Here is a 17,879-nt window from a genome sequence, read left to right on the forward strand (position 1 = left end):
GGTGCACTCTTAGGTTTGTACACTCTGAACCTTCCTCCCACGCTCTGATAATCGTTTCCCTTATTCCTATCTTACTGTCTTGTTTTGTCTTCTCTATTTAATTTATCATATCTTCCCAAACTTGATCCCTTGTCCCCACTATTTAATTTGAAGCCCTCAACCTCCCTGGTTATATGGCTTGCCAGTACACTGGTCCCAGCATGGTCCAGGTACAGACCATCCCAAACCTGGCTTGAGATGCTTCAGAAATCTGGAGGATCCTTGCAATACAGCATGGTTTCCAGAATTATTTTTATGTAATGTAGAAGAACTTAGTCCTCCAGCTGATGATAAGATGAGGAGTGGGGTGAAGGAAGAGGAGTTCCATCAATAGATATGCAAACCTGCCTCAATGAGATTACTGTACTTTAAAACCAGCCTCCAGCTGAACCTTCTTTGTATTTGTTGAACCATGGTGTAAATCTCTCTCGTGCTAGTATCCAATGGGGTTGGAATGAAGGTATAGTAAAGTTGCTATCCTGGGAGACAGAGATATCTGTTACTGTTCTTGCAGCCACTGCATTTGGGTATGGGATAATCTGGGCTAAGAGGCCAAATAGTTCCAATAGTATTGTGAACCCTGACCATGGCACTGTAAAGAATCTATTACAGCAGTTGTATCTGTAGCTAGTGAGACACAGATGTACTCAGATCCTCTCCTAATGCTTTTCAACGTCAAACATGCCATGACTACCATTATTTTCCATTGTGTTCTGCAGAGACTGGTAAACATCCTGCACAGTGTTGCAGATGTGTATTGTGGTCTCCTCCACCTAGCGGAGAAGATAAATAGGACTGCAGAAACAACTTTAAACTAATAAGATGGTTGGGGATAGGGGGCACCTGTGAAAATAACAAAGATAAAAAGAGGGGGTAAGAGAAAAGGTCAGAGTACAAAAAGAGATAAAGTTGATATAAAATCTCCAGGAACAGAAAAGATTATAGGCAGTAATAATAAAACAGCTGTTAAAAATAAAGCAGGGATGATTAAAAGGTAAAACATATTGACTTACCCTGTACAGCGATGTACAGAACATTAGTAACCAAAAGTGTGATAGATCAATAAGTGAGAGAAATGTACCATCAGACAAATGGATGAGGACGGTTATATGAACTAAAAGCAGAAGTAGGCCATTTGGCCTTTCAAGCCTACTCCACCAATCAGTAAAGCCATGGCTGATCTGATTGTAACCTCCGCCTACCCCGATAACCTTTCACCCCCTTGTTAATCAAGAATCTATCTAGCTCGGCCTTAAAAATATTCAAAGAACTTGCTTCCACTGCCTTTTGAAGAAGAGAGTTTCAAAGACTCACAACCTTCTGAGAAAAAATTTCTCCTAATCTCTGTCTTAAATGAGCGACCCTTTATTTTTAAACCGTGACCCCTAGTTCCAGATTCTCCCGCAAGAGGAAATGTCCTCTTCACATCCACTCTGTTAAGACCCCTCAGGATCTTAAAACTTTCAATCAAGTCACCTCTTCCTCTTCTAAAGTGGATACAAGCCTAACCTGTGCAATCTTTCCTCATAAGACAACCCGCCAAGTCCTGGTATCAGCCTAGTAAAGCTTCTCTGAACTGCTAACGCATTTACATCTTTCCTTAAAACCAAAGGAAACTAGTACTATACACAGTACTCCAGATGTGGTCTCACCAGTGCTCTGCACAACTGAAGTATAACCTCCCTAATTTTGTTTTCAATTGCCCTCGCAATAAACAATAACATTTCTATTAACTTTCCTAATTACTTGCTGTACCTGCATATTGGCCTTTTGCGATTCATGCACTAGAACACCCACATCCCTCTGAACCTCAGAGCTCTGAAATTTCTCACTATTATGATCGTATGCTGCTTTTTTATTCCTCCTGGAAAAATGGACAATTTCACATTTGCCCACATTATATTTTATATTCCATTTGCTGGGTCTTTGCCCACTCACTTAACTATCTGTGTCTCTTTGTAGCCTCCTTACATCCACCTCACAATTTACCTATCTTTGTATCGTCAGCAAATTTAGCAACCATACCACCTGTCCCTTCATCCAAGTCATTTATATAAATTATAAAATGTTGAGGCCCCGGCACTGATCCCTGTGGCACACTACTCGTTACATCCAGCCAACCAGAAAAAGACCCATTTATACCTACCTCTGTTTCCCGTAGCTAACCAATCTTCTGTCCATGCCAATATATTACCACCTACACCATACAGTTTTATTTTCTGCACCTTATCAAATGCCTTCTCGAAATCTAAGTACAGTACATCCACTGGTTCCCCTTTATCCACAGCACATGTGACTCCTTCAAAGAATTCCAATAAATTGGTTAAACATGGTTTTCCTTTCACAGAACAATGTTGACTCTTCCTGATTGTCTTAAACTTTTCTAAGTGCCCTGCTATAACATCTTTAATAATAACTTCAAACATTTTGCCTATGACAGATGTTAAGCTAACTGGCCTGTAGTTTCCTGCTTTCTGTCTCCTTTCCTTTTTTAATAAAGGAGTTACATTTGCTATTTTCCAATCTAATGGTACTTTCCCCAAATCTAGGGAATTTTGGAAAATTTATTCTTTTATTCATTCATAGGATGTGTGTGCAACGCAGGTTAGGCCAGCATTTATTTCCCATCCCTAATTGCCCTTGCTCAGAGGGCATTTTAAGAGTCAACCACAATTCAAACCAACCTATCATCTCACTAGCCACTTCTTTCAAAACCCTAGGATGAAGTCCATCAGGACCCAGGGTTTGTCAGCCTGCAGTTCCAACCATTTTCTCAGTACCACTTCTCTGGTGATTGTAATTTTCCTGAGTTCCTCCCTTCATTTCCTGATTTACAGCTACTTCTGGGATGTTACTTGTATCATCTATAGTAAAAACTGATGCATAATACCTGTTCAATTCATCTGCTATCGCCTTGCCATTATTAATTCCCCAGGCTCACTTTCTGTAGGACCAATGCTCACTTTGTTAACTTTTCTTATTTAAATATTTATAGAAACTCTTACTATCCCTCTTTATATTTCCAGCTAGATACTCTCATTTTCCCCTCCTTATTAATCTTTTTGTCATTCTTTGCTGTTCTTTATAGTCTGGCCAGTCTTCTGACCTACCACCCATCTTTGCGCAATTATATGCTTTTTCTTTAAGTTTGATACTGTCTTTAACTTTTTTAGTCAACCACGGACGTTGGGTTCCCCCCTTGGAAATTTTTTTTCTCATTGGAATGTATTCTGAAATATCCCTTTAAAAATCTGTCACTGCATCACTATCCCTCAACCTCATTTGCCAGTTCACTCTAGCTGACTCTGCTTGCATGACCTCATTACTGCCCTTATTTACGTTTGAAATTCTAGTCCTGGACCCACTCCTCTCTCCCTCTCAAACTGAATGTAAAATTCAATCATATTATGATCGCTGCTACCTAGGGGTACCTTCACTATGAGGTTACCGATAAATCCCATCTCCCAGGTCTAGTATAGCCTGCTCTCTGGTTGGCTCCAGAATGTACTGTTCCAGGAAACTATCCTGAAAACATTCTTATGAACTCCTCATCTAGGTTAGATTTGCCTGATTTTTTCAGGCTATCTGTAGATTAAAATCCCCCATGATTATTGCTGTATCTTTCTGACAAGCTCCTATTATCTCTTCCTTTATACACTGTCCTACCATGTAGTTACAATTAGGAGTCCTGTACACCACTCCCACAAGTGAATTTTTGCCTTTATTGTTTCTCGTCTCAACCCAAAGTGCTTCTACATTCTGGTTTCCAGAACTTAGGTCATCCCTCTCTAATGCGCTAACACCATCATTAACTAACAGAGCCAACCTTCCACCTTTTTCTAGCTTCCTGTCCTTCCTAAATGTCACACACCCTTCAACATTCAGATCCAAATCTATGTCATCCTGTAGCCATGTCTCTGTAATGGTTATCAGAACGTACTTATTTCTATTTGCACTATCAGTTCATCTGTTTTGTTTCGAATGCTACATGCATTTAGATACAGAGCCTTTAATTTTGTCCTTTTATTATTTTTGTAATGTCTGGCCTTATCTTCTGATTTACTCTCAAGGCAGGATTTTTAGTTTGGCGGATGCCCGCAATCAGCGGGTGCGGGAGCGGCCGAGGAACAGACCCCTGACCGCGATAGGCCCCTACCGCAATTTCACTCTGGCTGGCCAATTAATGGCCAGCCAGCGTGAAGTGCGGGCTGAGAAGCTCAGTGCTGCTGGAGTGAGAGGCAGGAGGAGGGTGAGCGCTGAAGTCATCGCAGGCGTGGGGGAGAGGGATGAAAGCTCCCTGACAGCAGAGAGCCTCAGGGAGCTGAAGAATTTAAATGCAATAAAAAAAATTTAAGTCCGGAAAGAAATGCCCACATATCTGAATCAGTCACCTGAACAAATGAAAGGTGAAAATTCTGTGCATACATTTTATTTAACTTAGTAACGAAAACTTCAACCCGCCCTTGGATGAGGTTTTCTGAAAAATGCAAAGGCCATCTGGGCAATTTGCCGGCTTGCCAACTGTAATATTGGATGGGCAACGAAAAATCTTTGTTAATAGTGCCGTTAAATGGGTTTAATTGCCCTCTTAATTGTCGGTGGGCACACTTCCGAGTTTAGCGCGCACATGTCGACCGAAATATTGCAGGAGTGTGCGATGACGTCGGGACGCTTGCTATTTCACACTCGAGCAGGTCAAGTGCATTCTCGCACGCCGAGTGAAAAGTTCTGCCCTTAGATTTGTACTCTCTGACCCTTCCTGTCACGTTCTGTTTATCATTTCCCATATTAGTACCTTTCTCTCTTGCCTTGGCTCTAATCTTCTGTTTTTCACATCTTCCCAGATTTGATACTTTGCCCCCACTGTGTAGTTTAAAGCCCTCTCCACTTCCCTAGTTATGTGGCTCGCTCGAACATCAGTCTCAACAGGGTTCAGGTGTAAACCGTCCCAATGATACAACCCCAACTTTCCCCAGTATTGGTGCCAGTGCCTCACAAACCAGAATCCACTTCTCCCACATCAGTCTTTGAGCCATGCATTTATTTCTCTAATCTTATTTGCCCTATGCCAATTTGTATGTGACTCAGGTAGTAATCCAGAGACTCTTACCTTTGAGGTTCTGCTTCTTAATTTGGTGCCTAGCTCCTCATACAGACTATGCAGAACCTCCTTCCTGTCCTGCCTATGTTGTTGGTACCTACATGAACCATGACAACTGGATCCTCCCCCTTCCACTATATGTTCCTCTCCAGCCCTGAACATATGTCCCAAAACCTGGCACTGGGCAGGCAACACAGCTGTATGGACTCTCACTTTGCCACAGAGAACAGTGTTAATCCCCCTCACTATACTGCCCCCTACTACCACTACATTACTGTTTGCTCCTCCTACTTGAATCACTTCTCGTACCACAGTGCCATGGTCAGTCAGCTCACTCACCCTGCAGCTCCCATTCCCATCCAAACAAGCTGAAAAAACTCAGACATGTTGGACAATTGCAGAGGCTGACACTCTTGCTCTCCTGGCCTCTGGGTCCCCTTACCTGCCTCACTCACAGTCACAGCTTCCTTTCCCTGGTGAGCTTCCAAATCAGAAGACCCTATCCTAAGGGGTGTGACTGCCTCCTGGTACAAAGCATCCAGGTAACTCTCCCCCTCCCTGATGTGACACAGTGTCCGCAGATCATTGACTCTGAGCCAAAGCTCCCCAGGACACAGACACTTACTGCAGACATATTTGTCCTGGATCACACTGGGTCCCACATGCTGCAGCCATGGCACATCACGTATCCTGCCATCTTTGTGCCTTAATTAATTATTTTATTCAATTATTTATTTTCTTTCATGTATTTTACAAATCTTACCACAAATTCCTGTACTATTTTGAACCTTAGGAGTAGAATAGACTTATCCACTTACCAGATACTCACCAAAGAGCTAGCTTCTTCCGTGTGGTAAAACAGGAACTAATTCCTGCAGGGTGAAAAAAATAGAAAAATAAAAAGGGGTATCTCCCTCCTCTCCTCTCAGGACTCCCTCAGCTCACCGGACTCTCTCACCCCATTAAAATCACACTCAGTGCTGGTCGCACTAAGAATGTCTGACATTATATATTCTGAAACAAGGGGATTGAGCCTAGGTACAGAACAAACCAGTCTGAGCTAGTTCCCTTAACTATTTTTAGCTGCTGCTAATTGATAGCTTCTATCTCCCTGTTTAGGCCCTTGGATGAGACTTAGAATTTAAACAGCACTTGTGGTTAAACATTAAATCTATACAATATTAGATTTTTAGAAAGAGATTTTAAGATTCCCTCAACTAATAAATACACTCACTCTGTTGAGGAGTTACATCCACAAATGCACATTGCAAAGTAAATGAAACAAGTGATTTAGAATCATAAATTCAGCTCAAAGGATATGGTGTAGTAGCCATTACAAATATTTGGCTGTTAGAGCAATATTAATAGCAATATTGATAAAAGACAATTACAGTACTGAAAAGAAAGGAAGGATAAACAGGCAGTGAGATAGTATGGGCAAAACTAAGAAACAGTGAAGAATACAAGATACTGGTGGAAATTGTTTGCAAACTTCCTGACCATACTGATGTAGAGGGGAATGTATAAATAAGGAGACTGGGGAAACGTAACGGAAACAATGTTCTTCTGGGAGGTTTTAACCTGCACATAGACTGGAAGACAGAATACCTTATAAAGGCAACAACTTTCTATAATGTATTTGGGACAGTTTTCTGCAACAATACTCTTGAAATTTGATGGTTTTGTACCCATTTTTCAGGTGAAAACAGTTAGTTATGCATCCAATGTGGCAGGTGGCATGCACATGCTTAGTAAGTGCCTGAAATACACTACTAGCCATATTGATAAAGGCAAAAATAAAGACATCCAGAACCCACGCCAGATGCAGGTGACAGACCCCTTGAAAATGCAAATAGGGGGCTCAGTACACTTTTGAGACCCCTTTGTAAAATCAGACAAGCTACATTGAGAAAGGCATAGTCTACATGCGGCCTATGTAAAGATTGCCACCAAGTCCTCCTAGGTCTACTGCAGTGCCAAAGACCACTGTCTGCCCTCCATTGCCCCTTCCCTTCCCATTGCTCTTTATCTAAGCAGGTGACCTAATAGATTCAAAGAAAGTTTACAGCACACAAAGAGGCCACTTGCCCCAGCGTGTCTCTGACAGCTGGAAAATGAGCCACCCAGCCTAATCCCACTTAACAACATTTGGCCCTTAGTGCTGCAGATTGCAGCACTTGAGGTGCATATCCAGACACCTTTTAAATGAGTTGAGGATTTCTGCTTCTACTACCCTTTGAGTTTCAGACCACTCCCCTCCCCTCTAATCTTTCTACCAGTTATTTTAAATCTATCCCCCCTAGTCACTAACCTCTCTGCTAAAGTAAATGGGTCCCTCCCATCCATTCTATCGAGGCCCCTCACAATTTTGTACATCTCAATAAAATCTCCCCTCAGCTTCCTCTATTCCAAGGAGAACAACCTCAGCCATTGCAATCTTTCCTCATAGCTGCAATTTTCTAGTACTGGCAACATCCTCGTAAATCTCTTTTGCAGAGATCTTTAAAATTATGAAAGGTTTTGATAAACACAGGGTGTTTCCACTTGTGGGAAAGAGCAAAATTAATGGTCGTCAATAAAGATAGTCACCAAGAAATTAAATAGAGAATTCAGAAGAAACTTCTCTGCCCAGAGAGTGGGGAGAATATGGAACTCATTGCCACAGGAAGTAATTGAGACAAATAGTATGGATGCAAGTGGAGGCCAGAGCAGCACATGAGGGAGAAGAGATTGGAGGGTTATGCTAAATTAGTCAGGTGAGGAAGGCTAGAAGGAGAGGAAGGCTCGAGTAGAGCATAAATGCTGGCATGGACTTGTTGGGCTGAATGGCCTGTCTGTGCTGTATATCCGTATGATCCGTTCTACCTCCTTCCATTTGGACTCTCCCTCCTGATCATTTCCCCCTGAACCCCCTGATCCCACCCTCCCTCCTGATGCTTCCACCACACACCTTATCCAGTTCCTGCCCGAGGGCTACTGTCAGCATCTCAGCAACCAAACCTTGAAATCCTCTTTGCTGGAAGAGATTCTCCCCGTCTCGGAAATGTGCCTTGAAGTAAAATGTTGGTTGTACGTTAGATTTACCTTTCCAGCGAAAATATCATTCTTTGTGCCCAGTTATTTGATACAATATAAAACCAGTACATGCCCATAAAAGCCAAAAGCTCTACTTGTGTAGTTAAACCACTAGGATCAACAAATTAGACAGTATCAAGTGAAAATAAAAACTTACACAAATACAAAGAAAAATGGAAATCCAGCGAGGAATGTTATGAAAAGCAACAACATACATAAGTAATGAGGTACAGAAAGGTTGTATGAAAACTTGCAAGGGATATGAAAGCTAATAATCAATGTTTTATAAATTACTTGAGAAGGAGAATGTGAGCCTGTTAAAGACAGATAAAGGTGACACTTTAATGAATAATAAGGAAATGGCAGACTTGTTAAATTAACACTGTTTGCACAGTACAGGAAGACCAGTGACATGAAAACTAAAAATAAATGAGAGCAACACATTGAGATGAAAATGAAGGAAGACCGTCATGTGGTGGTAGCAAGGATACTGGTGATAAGGATTGTGGCACCGTTGGTGTATCAGGATTGGAAGAGATGAGCTGTTTGCTCTGTGCCCTGACAGCTTAATGTTGCTTCTGTACTTCTTGCTGCCCAAGTGGTGTTAACAGCTGGTAGCCTTTGTTGTTCAGTAGCCAGTCTTTGATGACTTGCTTGAAATAAAGGTGGCAGAGAACTGGCACAGAATGATTATTGCTTTGCCTGTGGTCACAAGCAGCTAGATATTGAGGAAGTGGAATTCCTTTCTGTTCTGAAAGATGCTACATTAGTCATGGAGTGCAGACAAGGAAATGTAGGTGCAATCTATGAAACCTGGGAAACCTCCGATGTGGGTGATGCCTTGTGCTCTCTCCTCACGCTCCACTGTATCCGTTGGGATGTACGTGTTCCTCCTGGTGTCGTGAGCCTTGGTGACCACCCAGGTACAGTGTTGCACACCAAATCTGCTACAGCCTGGAAGGTGCTTGTTGCTTAAAAGTTAAGGGCTATGCTTTGAGACGTCAATTGTGGCTACAGCAGGGTTGGTCAGGGTTAGTCACCTTTGTGGATGTGAAAGTGCCTTGGGACACACTCACATTGGGTATGGCCACTTGCACAGTGAGCTCCTCCTGCTCTCGTGTCATTTGCTGCTCATCCTTGTCCTCCAGCTACAAAGGCAGAGCAGCAGACCATCCTCGACTACAACAAAATTGTTTTGAAAGCAACCTAAAGCAGTTACACCTTGTTAGAATTAAGAATTTTGTTATAAGACTCTCGCACTGAGAGCCATAATTCTCTGTCAACCGCCTGTGAAATAGATGTTCAGGATGTTCAACCAAACAAGCCATCAGTTACAATTATCTTTTTGATTTGAGAATACAGAGCTCCTTAGCATCTATCTTGTCAAAGACCCTGCTATGAGATTAGGATGGTATATCTGGATCATTGAATGTGGGAAGGGAACCATTTTCGCAAAATGCCCTGAATTGCTTTAGATTGTACAAAGATTCACCCTCTGATACAAGCAAATTTTAAAAATCGAGTCTGGCAACGTAAACAAAGTCCAGGAGGCTGAGCTTTCTGTATAGAGTATTCCCATCCCTTTACAAAAATAAGTTGGGCTCAATTGCTTTCTCAGTGAGGCTGTCTAGTGAGCAACTCAGTCATAAAGAATAAGAGGATCCAAATTCAACACCAGGCGATGCTCAGTTGGTGTAATCTGAAACAGTGGTGGGATGCTAATATTAAATTGTGTCCCTTGATTGGGAAGGGAAATCAACTAAGAATCCCCATGATTGCTATGTTCACATTTGAGTGTATAAGAGGAAGTTTAGGTTTGGATATTTTTTTATTTATTCATTCATGGGATATGAGCATCGCTGGCTTGACCAGCATTTATTTCCCATCTCTAATTGCCCTTGTTAAGAGGACAATTAAAGAGTCAACCTCGTTGCTTGGGTCTGGAGCCACATGTAGGCCAGAGACCCAGGGTCCCAGGTTCAAATCCTGCAACAGCAGATGGTGGAATTTGAATTCAATAAATATCTGGAATTAAAAGTCTAATGGTGACCATGAAACCATTGTCGATTGTTATAAAAACCCATCTGGTTCACTATTGTCCTTTAGGGAAGGAAATCTGCTGTCTTTACCTGGTCTGGCCTACATGTGACTCCAGACCCACAGCAATGTAGTTGACTCTTAACTGCCCTCTGAAATGGCCTAGCAAACCACTCAGTTGTATTAAACCGCTACAAAATCTCAAAAAAGGAATGAAACTGGTCGAACCAACCGGCATCGACGTAGGCACCGGAAACGACAACGGCAAACTCAGCCCTGTTGACCCTGCAAAGCCCTGCTTACTAACAGCTAGGGGCTAGTGCCAAAATTGGGAGAGTTGTCTCAGACTAGTCAGGCAACAGCTTGACATAGTCATCCTCACAGAATCATGCCTTACAGATAATGTCCCAGACTCCTCCATCACCATCCAATAATTGAAGGGGAGAGGGGGATATCACGGCAAGAACATGGCATCGACCATGGCTGGAAAACAGCGAATCCCTAAAGTGGCGAAGGTGAAAAATAAAGCACCTGCCGAATTGCAAATCACAGCTGAACAGCTCCTGAGAGAAGCAAAAGAGAGGGAACTTGAACTCCTTCCACCACCTCCTACACAAAAGATCACTGATGAGGAGGAATTGAATGACTACAAGCTAAAGCCTAAAAGATCACCATCCCTGGGTGTGTCCTGTCCCAACAGCAGGACAGACCCAGCAGAGGTGGTGGCATAGTGATATACAGTCAGGAGGGAGTTGCCCTGGGAGTCCTCAACATCGACTTTGGACCCCATGAGGTTTCATGGCATCAGGTCAAACATGGGCAAGTAAAACTGCTCATTACCTTGTACTGCCTGCCCTCAGCTGATGAATCAGTGCTCCTCCATGTCGAACACCATTTGGAGGAAGCACTGAGGGTGGCAAGGGCACAAAATGTACTCGAGGTAGGGGATTTCAATATGCATCACCAAGTGTGGCTTGGTACCACCATTACTCACCAAGCTGGCCGAGTCCTAAAGTGCATAGCTGCTAGACTAGGTCTGCGGCAGGTGGTGAGAGAACCAACAAGAGGGAAAAACATACTTGACCTCATCCTCACCAACCTGCCTACTGCAGATGCATCTGTCCATGACAGTATCAGTAGGAGTCACCACCGCACAGTCATTGTGGAGACTAAGTCCGGCCTTCACATTGAGGATACCCTCCATCTTTTTGTGTGGCACCACCACCGTGCTAAAAGGGATAGATTTTGAATAGATCTAGCAACTCAAGACTGCGCATCCATGAGGCGCTGTGGGTCAAGCGCAGCAGCAGAATTGTATTCGAACACAATCTGTAAGCTTATGGTGCGGCATATCCCGCACACTACCATCACCATCAAGCCAGGGGATCAACCCTGGTTCAATGAAGAGTGCAGGAGGGCATGCCAGGAGCAACACGAGGCATACCTAAAAATGAGGTGTCAACCTGGTGAAGCTATAACACAGGACTACTTGCATGCCAAACAGCATAAGCGGCATGTGATAGACAGAGCTAAGCCATCTCACAACCAAAGGATCAGATCTTAGCTCTGCAGTCCTACCACATCCAGTCGTGAATGGTGGTGGACAATTAAACAACTCACTAAAGGAGGAGGCTCCACAAATATCCCCATCCTCGATGATGGGGGAGCCCAATACAAACGATAAGGCTGAAGCATTTGCTACAATCTTCAGCCAGAAGTGCCGAGTGGATGATCCATCTTGGCCTCATCCAGAGATCTCCAGCATCACAGATACCGGTGTTCAACCAATTCGATTTACTTCACGTGATATCAAGAAATGGCTGAAGGCACTGCATACTGCAAAGGCAATGGGCCCTGACAATATTCCGGCATTAGTACTGAATACTTGTGCTCCAGAGCTTGCCGTGCCCCTAGCCAGGCTGTTCCAGTACAGCTGGCATCTACCTAGCAATGTGGAAAATAACCCAGGTATGTCCTGTACACAAAAGGCAGGACAAATCCAACCCGGCCAATTATCACCCCATCAGTCTACTCTCGATCATCTGTAAAGTAATGGAAAGGGTCATCAAACAGTGCTATCAAGCGGCACTTGCTTAGCAATAACCTGCTCACTGACACCCAGTTTGGGTTCCGCCAGGGCCACTCAGTTCCTGACCTCATTACAGCCTTGGTTCAAAGATAGACAAAAGAGCGAACTCCAGAGGTGAGGTGAGAGTGACTGCCCTTGACATCAAGGCTGCATTAGACCAAGTGTGGCATCAAGGAGCCCGAGCAAAACTGGAGTCAGTGGGAATCAGAAGGAAAACTCTCCACATGTTGGAGTCATACCTAGCACAAAGGAAGATGGTTGTGGTTGTTGGAGGTCAGTCATCTCAGCTCCAGGACATCATTGCAGGAGTTCCTCGGGGTAGTTTCCTCAGCCCAACCACCTTCAGCTGCTTCATCAATGACCTTCCTTCCATCATAAGGTCAGAAGTGCGGATGTTTGTTGATGAATGCACAATGTTCAGCAGCATTCGCAACAACTCAGGTACTGAAACAGTCCATGTCCAAATGCTGCAAGACCTGGACAATATCCAGGCTTGGGCTGACAAGTGGTAAGTAACATTCGTGCCACACAAGTGCCAGGCAATGACCATCTCCAACAAGAGAGAATCTAACCATCGCCCCTTGATGTTCAATGGAATTACCATTACTGAATCCCCCAATATCAACATCCTGGGGGTTACCATTGACCAGGAAATGAACTGGACTAGCCATATAAATACTGTGGATACAAGAGTGGGTCAGGGGCTAGGAATCCTGCAATGAATAACTCCTCCTGATTCCCCAAAGCCTGTCCTCATCTACAAGGCACACGTCAGGAGTGTGATGGAATACTCTCCACTTGCCTGGATGAGTGCAGCTCCCACAACACTCAAGAAGCTCGACACCGTCCAGGACAAAGCAGCCCGATTGATTGGCACCACATCCAAAAACATTCACTCCCTCCATCACCAACATACCGTAGCAGCAGTGTGTACCATCTACAAGATGCACTGCAGGAATTCACCACAGCTCTTTAGACAGCACCTTCCAAACCCATGGCTACTGCCACCTAGAAGGACAAGGGCAGCAGATAGATGGAAACTCCACCACCTGGAAGTTCTCCTCCAAGTCACTCACCATCCTGACTTGGAAATATATCGCCGTTCATTCACTGTCGCTGGGTCAAAATCCTGGAACTCCCTTCCTAACAGCACTGTGGATGTACCTACACCACATGGACTGCAGCAGTTCGAGAAGGCAGCTCACCGCCACCTTCTCAAGGGCAACTAGGGACGGACAATAAATGCTGGCCCAGCCAGTAAAGCCCACATCCCATGAATGAATAAAAATAAAACAGGTAAGGACAGCAGATTTCCTTCTCTAAAGGACATTAGTGAACCAGTTAGGTTTTTACAACAATTGACAATGGTTTCATTGTCATCATCAGACTTTTAATTGCATATTTTTTTATTGAATTCAGATTTCATCGTCTGCCATGGTGGGATTCAAACCCAGGTCCCCAGATCTCTGGGTCACTGGAATAACAGTCCAGTGACAATACCACTATGTCACCATCTCCCCTAATGCACAAGTTGGACAGCTTCCAAACCTTCACTGGCAAGGCTCACTTATCAATAATGCACATTTGAGTCAGGTGCTTGATGATTACTTCATTACTTTAATATTCCCTGCTTATCAGGAGTTACCCTCATTTCCATTATAGACTTTGGCTTTGTGTGGATAAGAAAATTTTCTTTACTGAAATGTGTAGGCTTCCTTAACTTCACAGGTCTGTTATTGTTAAGTACATCCAGAAAAGACTAACTTCAACTATATGTTGCATAAAGTCGATATTAAATATAGTGTTTTTTTCTGAGTTCTGAAACCACAGTCTACCAGATTTATTTAATGTTCTAAAATCAGTTAACACGTCTTTCCAAATGTGATATTCAGTTTTGATTTGAATACTCTGCAAGTCAGATTGGTATCATGGAGCCAGTAATACTTGCCTTTCTCTTCGGGGGTTGAACTCTTAAGCTCTAATAATATTGTTCACCTTAGTGATGCAACATCAGTGACATTTAGCTTTGTTCTGTCTGATCTTTAATTTTTGGTACAGCACCACACTCCATTATGTAAAAAAGTGATTCAAGAGGATGATGACGATGATGATGATGAAGAGGAGGAAGAGGAGGAGGAAGAGGATGATGACTGAGAATGACAACAATGCTGCACATTTTTTTGATAATCGGATAGTTATTTCTGTGTATGGTACATTTGTTTTATAATCTTCATTTATGTAAACCTGTCCAGCCTTACAAGAAATTTGAGTTGTTTTGCACATTTGACACTGCCAAACACTATTTTTATTTTCTGTTATATGTAAACAGTTAAGTAGTTTTAACAGAAGGATTTAGGAGGACCTGTTACTACATACACAACACTTAAGTGAAAGTTCATCTGACTGCAACGTAATTAATATTCATAATGCACAATGTGCAATTGTGTTCATTCTAAAGCTGATATGCATCTTGTATAGCAAAGGTACTGGGAACTGCCAGTTAGCTGTACAAAATTTGATTGTACATGTAGTACACAAAAGCTTGTTTTCTATGCCTGCATCGATGATGAAAGTGAGCATATAGTTGCCTTTTTATTAAATCAATGGGTGGAAAATTATGGCTACCATTATTTTAAATTTGTTTTCAGGATGTAGGCATCACTTGATAAGCCTGACATTTATTACCCATCTGTAGTTATTCTGAAAAGGTGGTATTCTTTGTAACAATTCAATAAAACTGAATGGCTTGTTTCAGAGAGCAGTTAAAAACAAACTAGATCGGTACGTGTTGGTTTAAAGACCAAACTGGGTAAAAATGATAGGTTTCCTTCCTGTTTGTGTTTTTTTTTTACAACAATTATAGCTTCATTGCCACTTTTATATAGAAAACCAATCAGCTTTTTATTCCCCGTTTTTCAAAACTGAATTCAAATTTGCAACCTGCCATGAACTCATGTTCTCTGAATTATTTGTCCAGGCCTCTGGATCGCTATTTCAGTAAAATAACTACTATGCCACCATACCTCCTGTTTGTATAACAATGTGTAAAAATCTGTGACCTACAGAGTAATTGAAGCTTCAAAGAATTCTATTTTAACTTTTATTTTGTACTTTCCTAACATAATTGGAAGTCATTAATAGAGCTGTGTAAGTTTTCTGTTAAGATTACTGCCTGATGCTTCGGCTGACTAGGGAAATAGCTGATTTTTATCACTATTTCCCCTCCCTTGGTGGTACATTGTAAACAACTGGGGGTTCATGGGGGTGAAATTCATCTTGTGCTGTGGTGCAAAATAGGTGATAGAGAATCAGCAGCAGTTTAAACACCACAGATTTTCTTTTTCATTAAAGTCAAGGGCAAAGAAAAATTGGACAAGGCAGGGCTTAAAAGTGGAAAAATGCCTCTTGGGACAGGTATGTTTGCTAAGCTCTCTTCTATGCTGGAAAACCTTTGTTCATGGCTATAAAAGTACCCCTATCGCCAAGGAAAATAACCGCCAGAATGCCTGTACTATCCGCAGGGTGCCATCACCAGTTTGTAGTGAACTATTTTGAATAGTAAAGCAACATAATTCAAGTCAGGGAGCAGTCATATACTATATTAAACTCCAACTGCTTTACAATTGGATATTTGCAGTTTCTGTTATATGGTTAAATTTACCTGGTGTTAAACAGGAGAACAAAATTTGTGCTTCCTTCATTTTTTCAGGTGACTTTATTTATGCCTTTAACATAGCAGAATAATAACAAACAACTCATACTGTTGTTGACTCTTCATTTAGTCCTTTATTTATTGACGTTCTTAAGAGCTGATCACAAATGGAACAACTACACCTTTTTCATATTTAAGGCTACCTTCAAGGTTGGAATCCTTTTGTTTCCAGTTTAGGGCAATCAGCAATCCAGGCAATAATTACACTCAAAATTGAAATGGTATTTTTGTGATGATTTTTTTTTCCCCTCAAGTTTCAACTTATTTCTACATTTTCACACACAAAACCTTCAATGAATTAGCATAGTCAGACATTTTTAAACATTTGAAAAGGTGCCCATTGGTGTCATTGGGCAGGATTTTACATTCCTGCTGAAGTCAATGGAGTTTAGAATGGCTCGCCACATTTTATGGTCCCGTTGTAAAATTCTGGCATTGTTCCTAATAAAACAAACAATTTTAAGCGCCCTCCCTGAAGGCCCACAAACAGACACCATGGCCTGAATTTTTCGGAAGGCAGAGTCTCTCTTCTTGCCATCCAAAGAGTTGATGAGGAACACACCCCTGCCGACTCCGAGTGCCCCTCAGCCATTTCACGCTCAAATGAGCATTAAGTGGCTGCAGGCAGGACTTTACCCCTTGGGAGAAAGACCTGCCTTAAAGAACTGCTGGTCAATCTGATTCCCTACTCTCCCTCAGTCACTTTTCTTAAATAATAGTGACAGATGCAATTTTCCAATCTGAAGGAAGTTCCTAAATCAAGAAAACTTTGCAGATGCCCTATAATCTTGCAATGTTCTCACCTTTAAAACCCTGGGATGGAAAGCATCTGGTCCTGGAAATTTTGTGCACATTATTTCCTTAATTTCTTTATTACTCTTAATTTTCTGGAGTTTTCTCTAGATTGTACTGGTGTTTTCAGCACAATTTGCCCAAAACCAGCCAGACAAGTGTAAAGGATAGAGGAATTTCAAGTGCAAATTGAGTTCCACAATCTTTTGTGTTGGATCAAAAGTATCATGTTAGAAGCCAGCAAATCAAGTCACACCCCCAGACTGAATTAATCACCATGGACAGTTTCCACTAATGGGCCAGAATTTCGTGCTCCCCAGCTGGTGGGTGAGCATGAAATTGAAAGAATGTGATTCCCTCCGGATTCCCATCTGCCCTGACCACATTGTGATTTTATGCTCAGGTGGGCAAGGCCTCAGATGGCAAGCCTCCCCTTGCCCCAGTTGAAGCCCTTAAGTAGTCAATTGTTGGCCACTTAAGGTCTGTTTCTTACCCAGCCTCAAGTTTTAAGCTGGCAGGAGGATTTACCTGGCATGGGGAAAGCCCAAAAAAAAGGGCCTAGATCTCAGGCAGGAAGGTTGGGGGATGGTGCCAAGAACTGCAGTGGACTGAAGAGGAAGTGCACCAACATGCCTGAGCCTAAGTCCTGGGACTGGAGGATACGGTAAGTTAAAGGAGTCCCAGGGGAGGAAAGGCCTGGGGGTTGCAAAGGGAGCGATTGGGGTGTCAGGAGAAAGACGTGGGGGGGAGGGGGGGTAGTGGCCACTGGACCTTGAGTCGGAGGTGCAGGGGGGGGGTTGGTGCCTGAAGTCAGAAGGGGGCTTCTGATGGAGGAGTCCTGCCCAAGATCTAGGCCCTTTTCTTTTTTACAGGCTTTCTTCGTGCCAGGTAAAACCTGCCATCCTAAAACTTGAGGTTAGGCGGGAAACGGCTTTTAAGTGGCCAATAATTGGCTAACTAAGGGCCTCAACTGGGGCACAGGCAGGTTTCCCATCCAAGGCCTTGCCTGCCCAGAGTAAAATCACTGCATGTTC

The 17,879-nt window shown here is 42.7% G+C and overlaps 2 protein-coding genes across 2 annotated transcripts in view; one reads left to right on the top strand and one right to left on the bottom strand.

Moving 5' to 3' along the window:
- The window catches only part of cibar1 (CBY1 interacting BAR domain containing 1), a 78,931-nt gene extending 62,825 nt beyond the window's left edge, over positions 1-16,106 (top strand). The window contains exon 9 of the mRNA XM_078540751.1: positions 14,400-16,106. Coding sequence (XP_078396877.1) covers positions 14,400-14,495 — 96 coding nt within the window. The 3' untranslated portion in view covers positions 14,496-16,106. The remainder of the gene's footprint in view (positions 1-14,399) is intronic.
- Positions 1-17,879, bottom strand: part of LOC144679867 (RNA-binding protein 12-like) — a 215,431-nt gene that overhangs the window by 164,947 nt on the left and 32,605 nt on the right. The window lies entirely within an intron of this gene.

Source organism: Cetorhinus maximus, chromosome 4 (assembly GCF_964194155.1).
Source record: "Cetorhinus maximus chromosome 4, sCetMax3.hap1.1, whole genome shotgun sequence".
In the NCBI taxonomy this organism is placed as follows: Eukaryota; Metazoa; Chordata; class Chondrichthyes; order Lamniformes; family Cetorhinidae; genus Cetorhinus; species Cetorhinus maximus.